This window comes from Caloenas nicobarica, chromosome 14 (assembly GCF_036013445.1).
Source record: "Caloenas nicobarica isolate bCalNic1 chromosome 14, bCalNic1.hap1, whole genome shotgun sequence".
NCBI lineage: Eukaryota > Metazoa > Chordata > Aves > Columbiformes > Columbidae > Caloenas > Caloenas nicobarica.
The window spans coordinates 9456996-9476768 of record NC_088258.1 but is presented as its reverse complement, the minus strand read 5'-3'; the positions used below and the strand labels follow the sequence as shown (position 1 = coordinate 9476768).

General features: G+C 53.3%; 2 protein-coding genes across 2 annotated transcripts in view; one reads left to right on the top strand and one right to left on the bottom strand.

Annotated features, from left to right (window-relative positions):
- The window catches only part of ABCA3 (ATP binding cassette subfamily A member 3), a 29281-nt gene extending 27849 nt beyond the window's left edge, over positions 1-1432 (bottom strand). The window contains exon 1 of the mRNA XM_065645282.1: positions 1375-1432. The gene's annotated coding sequence lies outside the window, so the exon portion shown is untranslated. The remainder of the gene's footprint in view (positions 1-1374) is intronic.
- A 7919-nt stretch (positions 1433-9351) lies between these two features.
- Positions 9352-18309, top strand: VRK3 (VRK serine/threonine kinase 3). The gene is made up of 12 exons (XM_065645175.1): positions 9352-9495; positions 9584-9909; positions 11260-11315; positions 13206-13272; positions 14032-14116; positions 14553-14655; positions 15011-15103; positions 15320-15452; positions 16216-16336; positions 16610-16668; positions 17129-17277; positions 17966-18309. The coding sequence occupies exons 1-11, from the start codon at positions 9392-9394 to the stop codon at positions 17275-17277; spliced, it is 1296 nt and encodes a 431-aa protein (XP_065501247.1). The 5' UTR covers positions 9352-9391; the 3' UTR covers positions 17966-18309.
- The last annotated feature ends 1464 nt before the right edge of the window (positions 18310-19773 follow it).

Genomic DNA, 19773 nt, shown 5'->3' with positions numbered 1-19773 from the left:
AGGGGCTGCTGACCTAACACTGGCACCAAGCATGCAAGACAGGCAGCCTGGCAGCCCTCTGCAAAACCACCACTCCACTGAGTCCCCTACGGATACAGTTTTGCCCGAGATGGGAACTTCAAGCTTCAAAATATAGAAGTAAACACAAACAGCGCTGGGGCTGTGTCCTGTTTGGAGAACCAGGGGGTCATTTTTGTGCGTGGCCACTGTCAAGGGTTGAGGCAAGGAGGAGGCGATGGGGCCAGGGAGCCTGGCAGGCTCCTGGGCGACTGAATCACATCCACAACAAGACCTCAGGCAGCAGGAGGAGAGAAGAAGCTGCTGCATCAGAGTTGGTTGTACCCTTTGCTTTAAAAACACTATCGCTGGTTTGTCCAGAGAGTTTGCAGTTGCACGTAAAGAGCCAAACTCTCTGCAAATTCAGTGGCCTTATGGATTTGGCAAAGGAACAAGGTCCGAAGCCCAGCGGGAGTTTTCTTGTGATCCCTTGTGCAAACCACCCGCTGCATCTCAGCCACACAGCCGCGGACAGGCCAGACACGCAGCGAGCCCACGGCAAACAACAGCCAAGTGAGCTCCCGTCCCTTGGGGGCAACCTGCACTTGGGCTGTGCTTGCTACGAGCAGATACAAAACCAGCCTGTGAAGCTGTGGCTTCACACAACCGAACCCTGGAGACCTGAACACATTTGTATTAGTGGTACCCGCTTGGCGAGATGCCCCAGGGTGCAGATGGGTGCCAGCGGGTGCTTGCTCAGTCACCAGCAGCCCCACAAGCCAGTGTCTCTGCCCTGCCGTACAAACGGGGAGGGGTGACGCTGGGCACCCGCCTGCACCAGCCTCGGCCGAAGGGGACGGCCAGGTCACCGACAACACGCAGTCCTTCTCCGGCTGTCGGCGGCGATGCAAATCTGTACGTGCATCCCGGGCAGAGCCTGGCAGGGGCGCGGTGCCGCCTGCGAGGGAGCCGGGCACATGGCCGCCTCCTGCATCCCTCCCGCCCGCGGACCAGCATCCCCCGGCCCCGCCGCTGCCCGCGGGCGGACGCGATCCGCGCCGGCCGCACCCGGGGACGGCGGGGTCCGAGCGCCCGGGGCTGGCCGGGCCGAGACCCGGCCCCACGCACGGAGCACCCACGGGGACCCGGCTGGAGCGCAGGGGCGCCCACGGCGCAGCCCCGGCTGACCCCGGCGGCTGCGGCGGGCGGAGCCGGACGAAGGGCCCCGGAGGCTGCCGCAGCCCCGGGCGGGGCCGCCCCGCCGCCCGGCCGCGGAAAGGCCGCTGCCCCCGCACACCCGCCCCGCCGGGCCGGAGCCCCCCGGTGCTCGCCCACCCACCGGCACCCACCCGCCCCCTCCCTCGCTCACTCACTCACCGGGCCGGGCGGCTCCGGCTGCGGCTCCGTCCCGCGGCCCCGCCCGCCCCGACAGCGCGGCCCCGCCCCGCCCCGCGCACGCGCCGCACCGGCGGGCGGGGCCTGGGAGGGGTGGGGGAGCGTCACCGGGGAGGGGGGGTGTGTGTGCGTGTGCACGAATGCGTGCACTATGCTGTGTGCGTGTGTGCGTGTGCACGAATGTGTGCACTATGCTGTGTGCGTGTGTGTGCGTGTGTGTGTGTGCACGAATGTGTGCACTATGCTGTGTGCGTGTGTGTGTGCGTGTGCACGAATGTGTGCACTATGCTGTGTGCGTGTGTGTGCACGAATGTGTGCACTATGCTATGTGCGTGTGTGTGCGTGTGCACGAATGTGTGCACTATGCTGTGTGCGTGTGTGTGCGTGTGCACAAATGTGTGCACTATGCTGTGTGTGCACTATGCTATGTGCGCACACCTGTGTCTGTATTTCAGTCTGTGTGTGCGTAACCCCGTGTGTGTGTTACTCTTGCATAGGCGCATACACCTGGGGATTGTGTGTACGCCTGTGTGTGTGCATGCACCGATACGTGTGTACAGGGCATTGCACGCCTGTGTGTCCATCAGGCACTGTGTGTATGCACAGGGGGTGTGCACATGCGCCCAGGACACTGCATGAGTGCACATCTGGCCATGTGTACAGGGCATTGCACAGCTGGGCATGCATGCACTAGGCATTGCTTGTGTGCACAGGTGTTCATGTGCACACATGCACACACACATGTGTGTCCCAGTGCAGAGCTGCATGTGTGTGCCCACGAGTGCCTGTAGGTACGCCCTTGTCTGTAGGGGAACACCGGAGGGTCTGTGTGTGAGGGGCTGTGGTTGTGCTCAGGACCCATGCGTGTGTGTGCAAGGGACTGTGCATGTGTGAGGGACCGTGCATGTACAGGACACGGGCTTGCGTACTGTCAGGGGCTGCAGGTGTGAGCAGCTGTGCATGGCTGTGCTGCACAGGCCATTTGGGCTGAACCCTCCACGTTTCTGGTGCACAGCCTGTGCTAGCATGTCCGTTTGTCCATCCAGCCCAATCCCGGACAGCAGCACTCCACACCGTGCCCTGCCCCAGTTTTTGGGAGCACAAACCAACTTGGGTCCCATCCAGCTGGGCAGCGTGTGTGGGAACACAGTGCTCCGGGGCCTCTCTGCGGCCACTCCAGCTGCCAAGTGGCACCTTCCAGATAAGGATGAAAGTGCCGGCACAGGACGGGGTTGGTGGGGGTGGGAGGCCAGTAGCTCTGCCAGCGCTGCCCGCTCTCGCTGCCGGCTGCCAAGTTGGCAGGTGAAGGGGCTAGAGGAGCGAGCCTGGCTGCTGATGCTGGGAACACCGAAGGCAGGAAAGTTTGCTCTGGGTACTTTACGGGAGAGGGGGGCGGAAAAGGAGGGTAAGGAGAGAGGATGGGGACAGGGACAGCCTCGGCTCAACACAGCTCTGCTGTGTAAACAGGGCATGGAGTCCCCCTCAGGTGGCTGCCTGGTGCTACAAAATGCCTGGGAGTATTTGGGGTGCCAGGGTGACCCTCAGCCCTCAAAGCGCTGCCTTCGTCCACGTGATAAAGAGCAGCAATTTTCGAGGGGTCTCCATTTAGATGAATGATGATGAATGAAGCAGTGATGGCTTTGAGCATGACAGCTTTGGTTTTCTCCTGAGATCTTTTCATCTTGGTCAGTGTGGGGTTTCGTAGTCATACACCACACCCCAGCTGGCCCCCAGCAGAGGAGAAAATAAACAAAGAAACAGAACTAGGGCAAGGGTGAAGCTGTCTCAATAAAGGAGAGAAAGAAGCAGCAATATCAGCTTTAAAAATAGCCATGTACAAATGGAGAGTGACACCCTGTGATTGCACTGCCGGGACCCATCGAGCTGGAAGGGGAGACCCTGTTCACCACCTTGTTGGCTTTGCCCTCATCTCTGGCAAAAGCTGAGGTTTGGCTTCCTGAGGCACCTGCAGCAAGTTACAACCTGTGAGTCTGGCCCCATAACGAGGTCACCGCTGGGTTTCTCCCCCACTGGCCTGTGCTCGGGTCCCATCTCCCACTGGGCTGCACTGGGAGATGCACAGACCCAGCGCCCATCTGCAGAGCCACAGCCGGGAGCTGTGTCCCTGTGCACCCCCGGCTCATTCAACAGGCACCAGTGGAGCAGAATCCCATCTGCCAGGGACAACCGAGCAGCCGCCAGACCACAGCAAAGCTTTCCAGCTCGCACTCATCTGCTTAGCAGCATCCAGCAAAGCTCATTACAGGGCTCAGACTCAGTGAGTTCCCAACCCACAGCAGAGCTGCATGTGCGCTTTGCAACGTGAATAATGCTGGTTAGCTGGGCGTGGGGATGGTGTGTGCCTTTCCACCGAGTGTGGTCCAGCTGAGGGCTCGTCATCTCTCCATTTGCCTTCCCCTATCACTTGTCACCATGTCGCACAGCACCCTGCTGTGACTGCAACGGGAATGGCGTGATGAAGGTCTCATCCTGGATCTGTGACCCAGCGCTCGCTGCAGCCTGGGGAGCCCGTCTCAGATGATGTCTGCAGCCAGCTGCATAGTCACAGGTGACTATGGTCCTGGGAGGATCTGGGACAATTAGTGCCTGCAGTGACACACCAGAGCCTCGTGTCAGCCCCAACTGAGCCACCTATCCACACCCCTGCTTGAGCCTGGGTTTGATCCTCCCCAATTACAGCCGCTTCAGTTCTCCCTGTGACCTTCCCCATTGCCTCATGCAGTTCCTCTCCATGCCTGCCTTTGAAGGAAGCTGAGTGATTAGATCAAAACAAAAGTCTTGCCAAAGAAAGTATTTGCAGGCTCCTCATGGCTCCTAGAACAGAAGATGAAAGATGTTGCAATGACGTGCAGTGGCATCACGGTGACTCAGTTTGCACCCGGGATGGGGACTGTGCAGGACACATGGTGCCAGACGGAGCAGAGACACAGCAGAAACCCCCAGGATGCTGCCAGAAAAGGGCAGCGGGTATCAGGCAGCCAGGGAGTGCTTGCTCGGAGGATGTCCCTGTCTGAGATCTCCCATCACTCTCTAGCCAGCCCCTGTGCTGGCAGGTCAAAGCTGCCAACCCCAGTCCTGCTACCTGCTGGTGGCTTGTGTGTCCCTAGATCACCAGCTCAAGCTGTTTTCCACCACCTTCCCACATCGGCTGTTGTCACCCCCATCTCCCTGGAGTCGTTCCCATGGGGTAGTCACTGGGGCCACCCCATCACCAGCAGCAGGGACACCCAGCAGGCTGTGTCAGACCATCTGCCTGGTTCAGAAGCCCCGGCCCTGCCTGCCCCATGCCTGGTTTCAGGGTTAAACCTGTTCCTGGTGCCAGGAAATCACCTTATCTGTCCATTGAGGCAAGGCCTCCCCTTCACCATCCAAACAACAGCCCTTTGGATGGGTTGGCAGAAGTGCTGTGTAGGGGGATGTCCTGCTGAATCTCCAGCTCAGCCATGCCAACTCGGACGCGTGGCTTGGACCTGGCACAGGGTGCGCTGGCCCCTCATCTCACCGCCTGCAGCCAGTGGGAAAATGAAGATATTGGGAAATGGAACAACACTAAACAATTTCTCCTTTGGTTCCTCTGCTTTCCTTGTGGTCCTGCTGCCCCAGTATCCAGGCAGAGACTCTGGCTGGGGTTCAACGCCTCTGCCTTTGTGCCACCACCCCTGCATTGCTCCCTGCCCTCCCTCCTCCCACTGCCCTGGGGCTCACTGTGAGGGCAGGAGGGAGTGTGAGCAGGGCAGGCACCCCGTAATGCCCGGTGGCACCTCTCCCCAGGGCAGCTGGCAGCTCGGGGACAGGCAGCAAGGGCTTCCCTGAACACCACATCCCATGAGCGGGTGGGCCAAGGACAAACACGCCGACTGCTGCCAAGAGCATTTCCCATCCTGTCCTAGTTTCTTCCCACACCTTAACTTTGCTGCAGTGCTGGATGGTGCAATCCTGGGACTGGCGTGTTTTACTCTCGAGGGCCACCGCCCAGGAGGGAAATGCCAGGATGATGGTTCTTGTGAAAGCAGGGGAGCGGATCCAGCACCTTCTGCTCCCCCAGACTGACCACAAGAAGAGCCTGCTCCTGTCTATCTCCCAGTGCCAGGGCTACACATGGCCACACAACCTCCTGCCCCACTCTCAGGTGTTATCAGCAATGCAACGTCAAGGGGTTGCTGCTGTAGAAGGGGAGGGTGTGTGCGCACACACAAATGCTTGCATCCTCACTGGCCACAGGCAGAGGTATCTGCTCCATGCTGCCAGGAGAACTGGGAAAATTCTTTTTTTGGGAACACCAGCTGCACAAAAGCAGAAGGGTGGGGGGGTCCCATCTGGTCTTATTCTAGGAAAATATGTGTCCCTGTTGCTTCCGAAGCAAGACCCCGAGGGCTGCTGCAGCTCGACCTCCCTTGCATCTGCAGCACCAGTGCAGTGGTGAAGAGGTTCCACTCCTCAGCCTGTCTGCAAGACCCCGGCGGGGGCTTGGGAGGAGAGGCTGCTCCCCCACAGCCCTGGGGGGAGTCTTGCTGCCTTGCCTGGGTGCTGGTGCTTGTTGGGGAGAGGATCAAATCTGTTGGGCTCCTTTCTCCCAGGGGTGGATTCCCTCTTCCCTTGCCCCCAAGGCATGCTGGTTTGCAGCCCCACAGCCTCGGCTGCCAGGTTGGAGTCTCTCAGCATGTCACTCTGCTCTGGAAGAGTGAGGTTTTGCTTGTAAACAAACTGCTTAAATGTTAGGAGACAAGGGTAAGACTAAATGGACAGGATCTGTGCCAGACCTGTGCTAGTCAATACACACATAAGAGACCCGATCTTGCTGATGCTGTACAGTGTTTCCGTGGTCAAATCTAAAGCTGACTGTGAAGAGCTGGAAAGGGATCACAGGATGTCAAGCTGCTGAGCAGAGAGACATCAAATGCAATTCCATATAATTAAATTCAAGGCAATGTAGAAGTAACCCTATGTGTACACAGCTTTAAAAGAGCTTTGTCGTTCAGGAAAGAGATGCTGGGGTCTTTGCGGGTGCTTTGCCTGCAGCTCTGCATTGGGAACCAACGGGAAAGGGCATTGGGAAGGAATTGCTGGGATTGCTGCGATGTGCGAGCACGGTGGGGGCGGCTCGGAGAGGACAAGGCAGGGAGGCAGAGAAGAGCAAGGAGATGGAGCAGCTCCCATGGAGGAGAGACTTGATGCACGCTGCAGCCTGGCAGGGCCATGGGAAAGGGACCTGGTAAAGGGTCACTGACAGGGGAAAAAAGGAAGAAATATTTCCGTTTCCTAGAGCAGAGCTTCGAGGAACACCACAGGGCTGGAACGACGGTAAGCACTTTCCAAACCGTGCATTACCGTGCTGTGGGAAGCTGTCTCTGCTGCAGAGATCGAGTGTGCAAATGGGTTCAAAAGGGAACAGGAGAGAGTGCAGGGGGTTGGTTTGCTGAGGCTGCAGCAAGTCCAGGATGCTCTCAGGCCACTCCTGGGTGAATAGCACCAGGACAAGATCCCTGTTTCTTTCTCTGACTCAGCCTTTGTGTGGTCCCCGCTCTCCCCACCCTGGTCCTTCCCCGCTGTGGCTGTGCTGGGCACACCAGCCTGGTGGCACTTCCCCAGTGTCCAGAGCCTGGTACCTGCCACAGGACCAGCCCCAGCTGCTCCCCAGTTCCTCGCCCCCTCCTGTGTGCCCCAACAGCCCTTTGGGGCACCAGCAGCACCTGAGCAGCTCTGGGCCAGGGGCTCCTGCGCTCACCCACGGGGCTTGAGAGCCTAAAGGTTCAAACCAGCAGAGCTCGACCTGGTGTTCTGCTCCTTCCTGCTCCCTGGAGGCTCCCCAGGTATCGGTTCCCCTCCACAGCCAAACTCCAGGCTGGTTTTCAATGCCCAAGGCAGGAAAGCGGGAGCAAACTCCTGCTGAGACCAGGCAGAGGGTGTAACACCCACAGGCACAATCCCCTACCGCGAATCTGCAGGCACTCAGCCCGCCCTGCCGCACTGCTGATGCAAATTACCGGCGACCAAGTGGAGAAAATTGCTCTCTATTTCCCCTTTCATCCATTTATTATAGCTTTCTTTATTGCTAATTATTACTTTCAACACACCACTGAAATAGGGTGGGGGATTCTCTTCCGTGATGATAGGTTGGTGGCTCTTGGAAATAAGTTTTCTACCTGCCATTTCCCACCACCGGTTTTTTTCAGGGTTTTTCTTGGCTTTATGAGGTTTGACTTTTTAAAGCACCGTGTATTTTTGTTTACTGAATGGATCATTCTGTGCCCAAATTGAATGTAATCAGGTTGTGATCACTGTTCCCTAGGCAACCACCAATGAAATTCTAGAGCTGTGATCATGAATTAACACTGTTTTAAAAAGGTCAAAAAAAAAAAGTAACTGCAAGGCTTAATAAGTCATTGCTGAAACAAAATATTCACAGCAGTGCCACCAGTCACTATGGAGGGCTTTAGGAGGATGATCCTTGGTCCTGATTCAAGAACTAGAGGAAGACAAAATACCACACACCACCCCGTAAAGGTAAATTCAAACCAATTTGATGAAGAAGAGATGCTTATTTTCTGCCAAAATGCCAAGGGGATGTCTTGGTTAACAAAGGAATTGCTGTCTGCACCTATATGGGGTGTGAGAATAACTGGAACTGAAAAGAAGGTTGTGCAGTGGGGGTGACAGTGAAGGTGAGGCAATTCAGCACAGCCCTGCTGCCACCTACAATCCCAGGGAAAAATGACAAACAGGGATTGTAGAGCGGTGTCCTGATGAACGTGGCAGAGAGGAACGTGAGAACCCGGCCAACCTGCCCCGTCGCTCCTGACAGCGTCCACATGCTTCAAAGAAAAATCCCAGCAACAGGCTGCAGAAACCAACCTGAACACACGCTGTGCCTCCCAGTGCCATTCAGCAGAGTTTTGGCTTGGCTGGGACTTTTTCATGTGCTTAGTGAATGTTAGGAACACGTTCTGGTGCTTGGAGGGATTGGGAAGGGGCGACCAGCCCGCAGCAGGATGAGGTCTATGCAGAATACCTTGTCTGGAGAAGCATTTTCCAAGCCCCAGAGCCCCTAGCTCACTCGTGGGGCTGATACCCCATACGTTATTCTATTCTACTTTCCACTGCTGCTCTCATTAGCCACACACCAAGCTCATTCCTCATTCTCCACTAAGCTTTTGCGAGCGCAACCGCTGCGACTTGGCTCTCCCACCACATGAGCCGTCACCTTGCAGCTCCGCGTTGCTCCAGTTCACACCCCGCGGCTGGCGTGGATGGCTCACCGGGAGGAGTTCTGAACATCAGTATTGTTCCATGCAAGATGTTCTCCGGGATAAGAAACTCCCGGTCCCCACTGCCCTTCTCCTTCCGCCAGGGGGTCCTGGGCCGGGGCACCTCAGCCTCATCCCTCCAGAACAGAAAAGCCTGAGCTCATCTACACTTCTTTTACGGTAATATATTGGTGCACGCTTGAGGCTTGTAGGTGTACGGCGTATGTAAGGGATGGTATACGCACACATGTATGCTGAACGTACAGTTACCCCTCCCAGCCCTATGCGAGTGATTAACTCCAGCACTCATTAACTTGTGAGAACCTGTTCTGTAGTCGTAAGGTCGTTTTTAAGTAGCTCGATGGCGTCGTTTAAATAACAAACGCCACAGGGAAGCACTGGAGACACGTCCAGCTCCTGCCTGAGGGAGCCCGCTCCGCCGGGGCGCCGCCTGCCCCCTCCCCGGCCCAGGCTTCCCAAGCGCGGCCTGCCCGCTGCCGGCTGCCCTCCGGCCCCCGCCGCTCGGCCGGCGCAGAGCGGCCCCGCCCCGGGGCAGCCGCGGAACCGCCCCGGGCCGCGCGCCACCTGCCGGGGCCGCCGCGCGCTGCGGGAGCTCCAGCGCATGCGCAGACGCCGCCGCACCTGGGGAGGTGGAGGGCGGGTGCGCGCATGCGCGAGCGGTGGGCGGTGCCGGCGCGTGCGCGGGGCGGGCGGCTGCTGTCCGGCTCCCGGGCATGTCGGGCCGCGGGCGGCGGACCCGCGGGCGGCGGGGACCGGCGGGGCCGGAGCAGCCGGGGCCCGAGCAGCCGGGGCCGGAGGGGGCCGGCGCCTCCCCGAGGTGGTGGTGGTGCCGGGGTGGGATGTGGGGCGGGGCGGCCCGGTGGGGCGCGGGTGGTCGCTGACAGCTGTCCCCGCTGTGCCCGCAGGCCGAGCCGGTTCTGCCCGCAGTGCGGGCGCGGCGTGGAGCCCGCCTTCCGCTTCTGCCCGGCCTGCGGCCAGAGGCTGCCCCCGCCGGAGAAGGAGACGGAGCAGACACCGCCGGCCCCGCCGCCGCCGCAGCAGGCCCGGAGCCCCGCGGCCGGCCCAGCCCGGCGCTCCCTGGCAGCGGGGCCCAGCTCCCGCTCGCCCCGCAAGGCGCGGCCCGGCCCGGCGGTGCCGCTCCCGGCGGACGCGGTGCTGACGGACCAGGGCGGCCGGCAGTGGAGGCTGGGCCGGCTCCTGGAGCAGAGCGGCTGCGGGCTGATGTACGAAGGTGCTGTGGGGGCCGGGGCGGGCGGGGTCCCGGGAGCGGGGCCGGTCTGCCTGGGAGGCCGGGGGTGGAGGGTGGGCTGCGGGCAGGGCCGGGGTCAGGGCAGGAGCTGCTGGGCTGGCCATCTCGTAGGGGCCTGCAGCCACTGTCTGTGTTCGGTGGTGGCTGTTGGGACAGCCCTAAACTGACAGACCCTGCCGCGAACAGGCGGTGCAGCGCGGAGGTGATGGCACTGCAGGTGTCCTCCAGCATGGCAGTGACCAGCTGGCCCCTGGGGTCTGGCATTCCCGCACTGGGCATCCCAGCTCAGATGCTGCCATTGGTGTAAGATCAAGCGGATGCTGGGCTGCTCCGTTAATTGACAGAATGCAAATCATTAGGGGCCATACTTTTTTTCTGGTTTTTAGGCTCAAAACCTAAATGCTGTTGGCACCATACAGGAGTTCCTTTATTGTAGGTGGTGTTGGTATTGGCTAAATGTCAGCTCAGAAGTCCCAGCCTGTTTTGGAGGCCAGAAGAAAGCAGCTAAATCATCTGGGTTGCTTCTCAACTGTTTAGTGGCTGCCGATCTTTTCTCTGCAGTCTAATTGTAAACTTCCAAAGGAAAAATTTCAATCTTATTCTCCATTGTTAACTTGGAAACAGTCTTCAGGAGGAATTTTCTCCATTAGTAAACTTTACCGGATACTTGACTTTAGTTTCTTTTTAGTTACTTACGTCGTTGTGTAACAAAGTCTTGGCATCCACCGATGTCTTTAAAAAGATATGATGTTAAAAAAAAATCTATGTCGTTATCGGGGAGGGTGCCTTTATAGAAGCACCTTTTGGGTGATGAACAACACGTAACCTGTGTACAGCCCTCAGTCTAAGAGCAGGACAAGAGCAACTACCCCAAGGCCAGGTGATGGGTGCAAATCTTTTTGGAGGAGGAAGGCCACATATAACTCTAATGTCCATGCAGAGCAGGAGGGACTTTGTCATCTCTGACAGAGTTGACAAACTATGCAGTGAGCTGTAGGGAATGCTCAGCAAATGAATTTGGGAGTGCATTTCAGATTCAACTAATGATTTGTTCTTTACATGCCATTTTCAAAGCACCCCACTACTGTAGCCATGCCTAGATGCTTCTGTGACTTAATCAGAACTGCACTCAAAGCATGTCAGGGGTGCTGTGCTTCAGGAGCCGGGTAAGAATTATTTTGTAGTAATCTGGGAAGATGCTGTCATAGAAGATGCTTTTGCAAAGGCCGAGTGAAAGAAGCAGAGGCTAAGTAAAAGCCAGCTGTGCAGGCTGTGTTTGATGATACTTCTTGTCCATGCTCCTGTAACCACATCTGTTCCATCCTTCCACAGCACAGTCAGCATCTGGAGGAACCAGTCCTCAAAAGCAAAGATACTCCCTCAAACTTGTGAGTTTTCATCTGTTGGGTAAGGAATAGTGCATAGTGTGTTGTGTCCAGGGCCTGACTCATTTGGCCTCTAAGGCCCAGAGTGTCTGAGGAATTCAGAGAAAGTGGTCACAGAAGCCCCGTCTAGCTGAGGAGATGACTGTAACTTCTTGAGAGTGTCACACTTGGATTTCAGTAGCAGTTGACTCTTCCACTAAAGGTGTGAAGAAAACTATATGAGAATTTTAAAAATGAAAAGCCTTCATCCCAGAAGGTTGCCTCTTCAATCCACCAAGCTCAGTAATCTTCAAAACTGAATTTGGTGTTGTAAGGTAGAGATCTTGATTTATCAGCGTCAGACCTCTTTCTTTTTTTTTGTTTTGTATGGCAAGTGTGCACATACCTTCCTGAAGTCTGGGGAAACTGGAGAGGTTAGAACTTGGTGGCTGTGCTGAGGGAGTACAGTGAACCAGCACTGAGAAGCTCTGTAAGGCCAGAGCACATCTTTAAATCAAACAGTAATTATCCAGCTTTCTAGGCACTTGACAATAACTTGGGTTCTCCAGAAACACGCTATTTCCAGTAACAGCTGTTCTGCAATGGAAATTCAGTTTGATTTTCATTAAGTCACAAACTAGAGCAAAAAGACTGTTTTCTTGTCTGCTGCGGCTCTTGGGGACTGCTCGCGGGTGGGAAGACCAGTGGTGACTAATGGCTCTGTGAGGGACCTGGTGGTGCCTACTCTTGTGGACACTTGAAAAATCATTTGCCCTTTTGTCAGAGGAGACATTTAAGAGGATGGAGAAAGAATACAGTGTTAATGTGAAAAGACAGCTAAATGCCACAAAACTAGAACCAGGAAGTAGGTGGGGAACTGTAATCACTTCTGTACGCAGTGCTCCCAACTCCTGTGTTTTGCTCCTGTGGCATCTTTTGGTGTTTTGCTGTGTAGCCTTCTGATAGTTGAGCCCAGCCCTTGCAGAGGGCTGCAGGGTGTGATAGGGCACAAAGAGCCTTTTGGCTCCTGGGTTCGATGGCTCAGATTGGCTCACCAGGCAAGGTGCAGAATAAAATATCCTCTGGGATGTGGTCATCTGTGTTGTCTGGAGCCTGCTGATCCTCCAGCTACCTCAGCCAGTTGTGGGTAGGGCCTTTGGTATCAAACCAGGCAGAATAGAAAACCGCTACCTCCTCCCATGCATAATAGCATCTGTCCTAAGTTATCTTGCAGAATGCTGGAGATAGATATATATATCTCCACATGTGTGTAGGCAAACACATACATACTGATTGTAAACTATATGCATTTCAGGTCACTTGATAACAGCAGTAGTAAAAGGGCAGTAATGCTTGCTGATTTAAAAAGATAGATTGTAAGATGTCAGCATACTACCCAGACACTGGAGTATCACAAATACAGACTTTCTTACTTGTCTCACTTTCTGACAGCTAAAATAAAATGTTATGGTTCTTCACTGGGACTTGCCTATTTGCAGAAATAACCTCATCTGTGCCATGGATGAGAAGGTTGCCTCTGGCTGCTTCTAAATAATAGCTTTGGGCCTAGAGCTCACTCTAGGTTGCCAGATAGTGTGTGTTGTCCAGGTGCTTTTAACCCACAGACAGTTATAAGTGGTAGTGCTTGAAATGTCCCATGCGAGACAGCCGCTTCCTTGTTCTGTGCTGATGCTGAGAGTTTATGTGGTCGTTAGGCTCAGCATTAAATAACGAACCAAAAGACCTGAGCTCTCTTCTCAGTTCTGTTGCTGATCTGGTATTTGATTTGGGGGGGAAGGGTTGTTAGTTTCTTTAAAATGAGTAGCGAAGGTCTTTTAGCATTCTTGCCCAAGTTTCCTTTTCTAGCAGGGTGTTTGTGGCTGAAGTAACATTCCTCCTTTCTGTTCTCTTTAGGATGTCAAAGATGGCAAGATCTACAATGAACAGAACTTCTTCCAGCGAGCTGCAAAGTCAGGCACAGGTTGGTGCTTCTTGGAAGGGCAAGGGCTAGGCTGCTTGTTAGGAAAACTGGCATCCCTCTCTCATCTGTTGTGTGAGTCTCTCGGAAGGCCAGGCTGGAATAAACTAATTTGCTGTGTGGTTGGTGCCAGAGTGCTGAGCAGTTTGGCCAAGAGCCTGCTCCCCCAAGAGTCTCTGTGTACCTTAGGAAACCCCACAGTATTGGCATTTTGAAGCTTTCTTGCTCTACCCATGCTTTGCCTTGATCTCCCTGGTAGCTGTTCCCCACAGCCTGACCTGCCTTGGCCCCCTCTCCTGTGCCCGTTCCATGAGTGTTTCTGTCAGCTGCTGTCTGGTGTTTACTCCATTGACCCAGAAGCCTGAGCAAGAGCAGAGCTGGCCAGAGAATGTGGGCAGGTTTTTGAGCAGGGCTGATGGAGGCCTTCATGTCAAACTCGTGCTTCTGGGAGGACCGTAAAAATCTGCTTCTCCATCCCTCTCTCTCCCCACTTCTTTTACTTAGCCCTATGGCAACCACCTGCCCTCACTTGCTCAGGTATTCCCTAGGTCCTGTCTGTCTTATTGTTCCTCTGTGGTGCTACGTCCATTGACATGCCAATACCCCAGCACATTACACTGGCATTTCTGGGACAGGCTTCCAGCTGTGAGCTGCCCAGGGCAGAGCCGGCCTTCGGGGAAAGAGCATCCCTGAAGGAGCTGCTTCATTCTAGAGCTCCTTAGCAGCATCTGCCACACGGTGTCCTCTTCTCTCCCCTTCTAGTGGAGAAGTGGAAGAAGTGGCACTCTCTGCCGTTGCTGGGAATCCCCAATTGTGTTGGCTTTGGGCTGCATGGAGATAGCTACAGGTGAGGTGATTCTTTGAAGGGCACAGCTGAGCTCTTTTGTCTGCGGCTGCCATCTTCTTGGGCTTTCCCTCTCCTCTCCTTGCTGTCTGCTATTCCTTTTCTCATTGTCCCCTGGGCTCCTGACCTTATGCGCTGCTCCTATCTCATTTATAAACAAGTGTTTTGCCTCTCTTGTTATCCTGTTTCCTTCAGTCCTTGTGTTGCTTGTGAAGTCATTGCTTTTTGCTGCTCAGGTCAGGGGACACCTTATTCCTGCCTTACAAGCCTCAGACTATATGTCTGCAACATGAGTTCAGCATGTTTCTCCTTTTCAAGGAGTTTTCCCCTATCAAAAGTTGAGGAAATGTTGGCCCAGGTCACCTGAGAGTTGAAGGGGAGTTGCAGGGTGTCCAAATCAGGTGGGTACTGCTAAGTGCTAAGCCCTTGTCTCTTGTAGGTTTTTGGTGTTCTCTGACTTAGGGCGAACTCTTCAGTCAGTCCTGAATGATGGCTTACACGTGCTGAGGGAGAAGGCAGCTTTTCAGATTGTGGTCCGGCTGGTATGTAGAAAACCAATACTTTCTTAGAGACCTTTTTCAGAAAAGACCTGTAACTTTCTTCTGGATCTTTTAAAGGTGTTTTAAAGCTGATCTGGGGGTTGGCTGGAGTCTTTAAGTAGCACCTCTCAAGCCTGTTGTAAACTTGAGTAGCATCTTTTGAGCAATATTGAAGGAATTTGGGGTAAGGAGAATGAGAGAAACCTGACACTTGAACATTAGAGGCTGTGAGACATGGTGGTTTTTGTGCTCCTCTGCACAGCCGTGGGGAGCTGGGGAGGGTCCAGCTCAGTGATAGCCAGGGCACTGAAGGAATCTGTGTGGTTCTGGTATGTTCACCTCTTCTCTTTACTCCTAGCTAGACTGCCTGGAGTACATTCATGAAAATGAGTATGTGCATGGGGACATCACAGCTGAGAACATCTATTTGAACCCAGCAGACCTCACACAGGTAGGGAGGAGGAGTGGTGCTGCGAGGAAATGGCACTGAAGGTGGGTTTGTGCACTGGGACAGAGCAAGACTCAGGTTCCCGCTGCTGGGCAGGGGAGCAGTGCAGTCCGTGTGGTGCTCAGGCACCTGCTGCAGTGTGGGATTGCAGGCTGTGCTGTAAGCAGAATTCACACCTCACACACACTCAGATGTTACACACTTCTTGATGACTTCCAGGTGACCCTAGCAGGCTATTGCTTTGCGTTCCGGTATTGCCCAGGCGGGAAGCATGTGGCTCAGCGCGAAGGCAGCAGGACCCCTCATGAAGGCACAATAGAGTTTATCAGTCTGGACAGCCACAAGGGAGCAGGTGAGTCTCTGTTTCTAACACCAGCCAGCAAAGCTCAGCTAGAGCAGTGATGTAGCAGTGCTCTCTGGAGCTAGGGCTCCCTGCTGGCATTTCTATTGTTGCTGCTTTCCAGGCATTCACAGGCATCTGGAACCAAGTTCTATCTGGGCTCTTTACACTTGCCTCTCCCTGGGCTGCTGTGTTGGGACTTGCCAGGTCACCCAGCGAGTGCAGCAAGAGGTGTGGGGATGTTCCTGCTCCATCTGGAGCCTTGGCTGCTTGCAGGCATGCGAGGCATAGAAAACAGGGCTGCTTCGTGCTGGCTTTGCAGGGATCTTTTCCAAGCCAGACTGGATCCCTGCCCAAAACAGATTTGCAGCAGGCTCTGCTCTGACCTTGAAGCAATGAGAGCTGGAAAGGCATTTAAATGAGCCAGTTCCTCTCCTGGCTGGGATGTGATTCTTCTCTCCCAGTGTTCAGACTGGGTAAATCTTCCTCCAGAGGCTGGGAGGTGATTCCTCAACTGTGAGTTAGCAGGCTCCCAGAAGTATTGATATCCTAGAGCACATCTTAATGAAGCTCTTGCATTTCTGTACTTCTGCTCTTTAGACATGAAGCTACCTATTTTACAGAAGGGGCACCTCAAATAGAGACTTCCAAGGTTGTGCAGCAAGTGCTGGAGTCTTTACTTCCCTTTGGAGGAGGGGCAATAGCCTGGGCCTCTTCTGAGATGGCTCCCAAACCCTTATTTTTTCACTCGTGAATATCTCTTCCTTCCCATCAGGACCATCTCGACGGAGTGACTTGGAGTCTCTGGGCTACTGTCTTCTGCAATGGCTCTGTGGCTTCTTACCTTGGTCTGATGAGCTGGACAAAGTAGAAACTGTGATGGAGAAGAAGGAAAAGTAGGACAAATCGTCTACTCTTTTGGGAAATGCTCAGCAGAAAGAAATGAGAGAGGTTTTGTGGCTGAAATCATTGAGTCATAGTACGCTGTGGGTAAATCCCACTGTAAAGGCTGAGCCGGGCCAAAGGGTGTTTGAACCCTGGTTTCTGCTGCGTTTAGAATGTGACCCTCTGAATTCAGCATTTTTTTTGTCACTGTTGCCAAAGACAGGCTGTTTGGGTGCCTGCTCCATTGCTTTTCATCTGACAGCACTCTGCGCTGATTATTCCAGGTACAGAGGGGATGTGAAATGCCTTCTCCAACTGTGCTTCAGGCAGAAATCCATTCCAGGTATGGGCTTCCTCTCTGTGACAGTGTGACTTGAGGAAGAATGACTGACTGTACCTGAAGCTAGAACCTTCTCTACATTGGGGTGCTAGTCCAGGATGGCTTCCAGTGGCAATGGTGACCAGGCATTGAATGGACTGGTTGACAGGCTCCTCCTGCAAACAATTCCCTTGTTTTCTTTACAGCAAAACAAGGAGGGCTGCTATCCGTTTTCTGTGTTCATGAGCCTTGCTTGGAGAGGCAACTGTTCTGGTGGCTTTAAAAATGCAAAATTTGGGGCTAGAGGCCATTTCCCCATCCTGTATTTGAGCTTTGTATTAGTCTTTGGCTTTATTTTCCTGTCTCTGCAGCTGGCCGAGGCAAGTGAGTGAACTGTTTCCAGGGAAAGCAGTCTAAGGGCATTCGCCAGCTTTGTAAGGACAATTGGCATTCCTGTGCTGCAGTGATGTTCCTTGCTTTGCAGATGCACTGCTGAACTACCTGCAGCAAGTAATGGCACTAGAGTATGAGGAGAAGCCTGACTACGGGGCCCTGCGGCAGCTCTTCAAGAAACCACTGGAAAAGATGAAAGTTTCAGCTTATGACTCTGTGGATATCAAAATGGTGCCCTAAGTAAGTGCCAGTACCTTAGACTGCAACAGCACAAAGCGCTTGTCCCGCTGTGCTGCTGGGGGCACAGGAGCAGGATAGTGCTGATGCCCTGCCTGTGGGTGCTGCAGGCAGCAGTCAGGAGGTGAGGACAGAGCAACATGGTCTGTGAAATCTCTACGGTGAGACCTTGGGGCTTTTTGGGGTGCAGAGCACTGGCCCTTCAGTATTCCCTATATAGAGACCAGTCCAGTGCTACACAAAGCCAGGCTTAGCCTGTGTTACAGCATGTGTTTCCTCAACTTCTTGTGGTGATGCTTGTCCTTAGAGGAACAAAACAAGGGCTAATAAGGCAAAAGCTGAACAGTCTGCAGGGGTGTGGATGTGCTAACAAAATGCAGATGGATGCAGTCTGGTCCTTTTTTCTTTTACAGCTCTGGGCTGTATCTTTTCCTTTTCAGAAAGCAGCTTATAGTTCTATTGCCTTGGGCCTGTGGCAGTAAGTGGTGGCTGTTTTGTCCATGAGGCACCTCCAAGATTAAGCCTTGATACAGAGACAGATCTGATGTTAGTCCAGGGCTGCATCAGCCAAGGCCACTGAATTAAGAAGCAAGCCCCAGGGAATGTGGTGCTAGCTCCTCATCACCTAATCTGCTCTTCCTGGGAAGGAATTTAACTGATTAACATTCCTATTTTGTGCTTTTTCTTTCAGATCAAGAAAACTTGTACAGGAAGAGTTCAAAGATTTCCACAGTGTGAGGCCTTTCCTACAGATATTTAACTTTTACCTACCTGTTTTAGAACTGAAAGAGGTTTTTATAAGTGTTTTCTTCCAATTTTAATGTGACCTAATGCTGAATTTTGAGCCACTGCTGTAACAAGTTAATGTGAACACACTCCTGCATGGCAAGTCATCGTCAGCAGTAGCTGGAGAACTGCAGTGTAGCCGCAGGGAGAAGGGTGAAGCCTGGCAAAGAAAAATGAAATCAGGGATTTTTATTTTTTTTTAACTACAGTGGCATTACATAGTTTTGTAATAAACTTTGTGGATAAGCACCCAAGGCTGCTCTCTCTTGCTTATTTGGTATGTTCAAGGCCTGTCAGCTGTTTCAGGGCTGCTGTAGAGATGTGATGGTTGTTGGAGCCCTGTGCTGTTTGTGCTGGGTCATGTTAACATAAAGAGCCTACAGGCAGTCCTACATGCAGCTTCATCATAAGAACTCTGACTTTATCCCCAAACATCCCATCAGTCGTCCAAGCCCCAGATCAGTGAAATACCAGTCATTGAAGTAAGACAGGGAGCCATCTATATTACAAAAAAGTTTTATAAAAAAAAGTCACTACACTTTGTGTATCTGAACTGTTGCTGCCTGCCACAGTAACTTCTAAATGAAGGAAGAGTCATGGAGTCCAGTTCCAGTGTTAAATTCAGTGACATCTGGAAGTTTTGTACCTTGGTATTTCAATGCTCACTCTCTGATTGCAGAGAGAAAGCTGTTTTCCTAATCTTCACAGGCTGAAGGAGCATTAACCCAGACTTGCTAGGCTGAGGTCAGTGTAGGTGGTTTCTTGTTACTGAAGCAGCACAGAAAACTTTGATAGAAAAAGCATATGCTGCCCTTGCAGAGTAGGAGTCAGTAGCAAGGCTTAAATTAGAGCTTTCAGTAAGACAAACTGTCTGCCCTTACTGCATTGCTGCCTGTTTCTAGTGTTCAAGTGATTTGTGCTTTGCTTGAGGACACATTAATGGAAATAGCAAGGAAGACTGTGCAAGACAGGAAATTAAATTGAGCTGTAGGCTGGAGGTGGCAGTTCAGCCCCACCGTTCCAGCAGAGACAACAGTTCACAGAGATCACAATACTGTAGTACTGGGCAGTGAAGCATTAAGGCACAGAAGGAAGATTTTTTCAGGTGAAGAAAAAATGGCAACTAAGAGCCTGAGGCACATGGAGTTTACAACCATCTGAGAGGTAGGTAAAAAAGAAGCTCAGACCTGCAGTGAGCCTTCATTTACCTGTTGATTGTATCGATAAAAACCTGTATCAGTGCAGCAAACGGTATATACATAGAAGAGGGAAGCACCAGCTGAGGGACAGTACGTGGCCAGAAGGAAAAGGCAGCACAACCTCAAAAAGGTCTTTCAAGTGGAAGAATTCAAGCATAGTGTTACATCCAGTAACTTGAGAACCAAAGTCAATTCCTTTCTTTATAGTGCCAGGCCTCACAGTGAAGCAAGGGACACGACAAGGTTTTTTTCTATCACCAAGGAGTAACTGGTGAGGTATGACAAACTGAGCTATAAAGTTTCATATGTGGAGAAGAATCTTAATTTGCAGAGGATCAGACAATAGGAAATACTTTGAAAAGGCAGCTAATCAAGGAGGGAAGCGGCCCAGAAGTGAGCTACAGAATTACAGGATAGGCACAGGCAAAGTTGAGGGGAAGGGTTCTTTTTTTGGAGGTATCAACAATTATTCACTATGATCCCTGTCTGACTACAACAGACACACTGTTTCCAG

Excerpts from the sequence above, each read along its gene's own strand:
- VRK3 (XM_065645175.1), top strand. The coding sequence starts at position 9,392 with ATGTCGGGCCGCGGGCGGCGGACCCGCGGGCGGCGGGGACCGGCGGGG. Across the intron at positions 11,316-13,205 it reads AAAGATACTCCCTCAAACTT|GATGTCAAAGATGGCAAGAT; the intron begins GTGAGTTTTCAT and ends TGTTCTCTTTAG. Across the intron at positions 16,337-16,609 it reads GTGATGGAGAAGAAGGAAAA|GTACAGAGGGGATGTGAAAT; the intron begins GTAGGACAAATC and ends TGATTATTCCAG.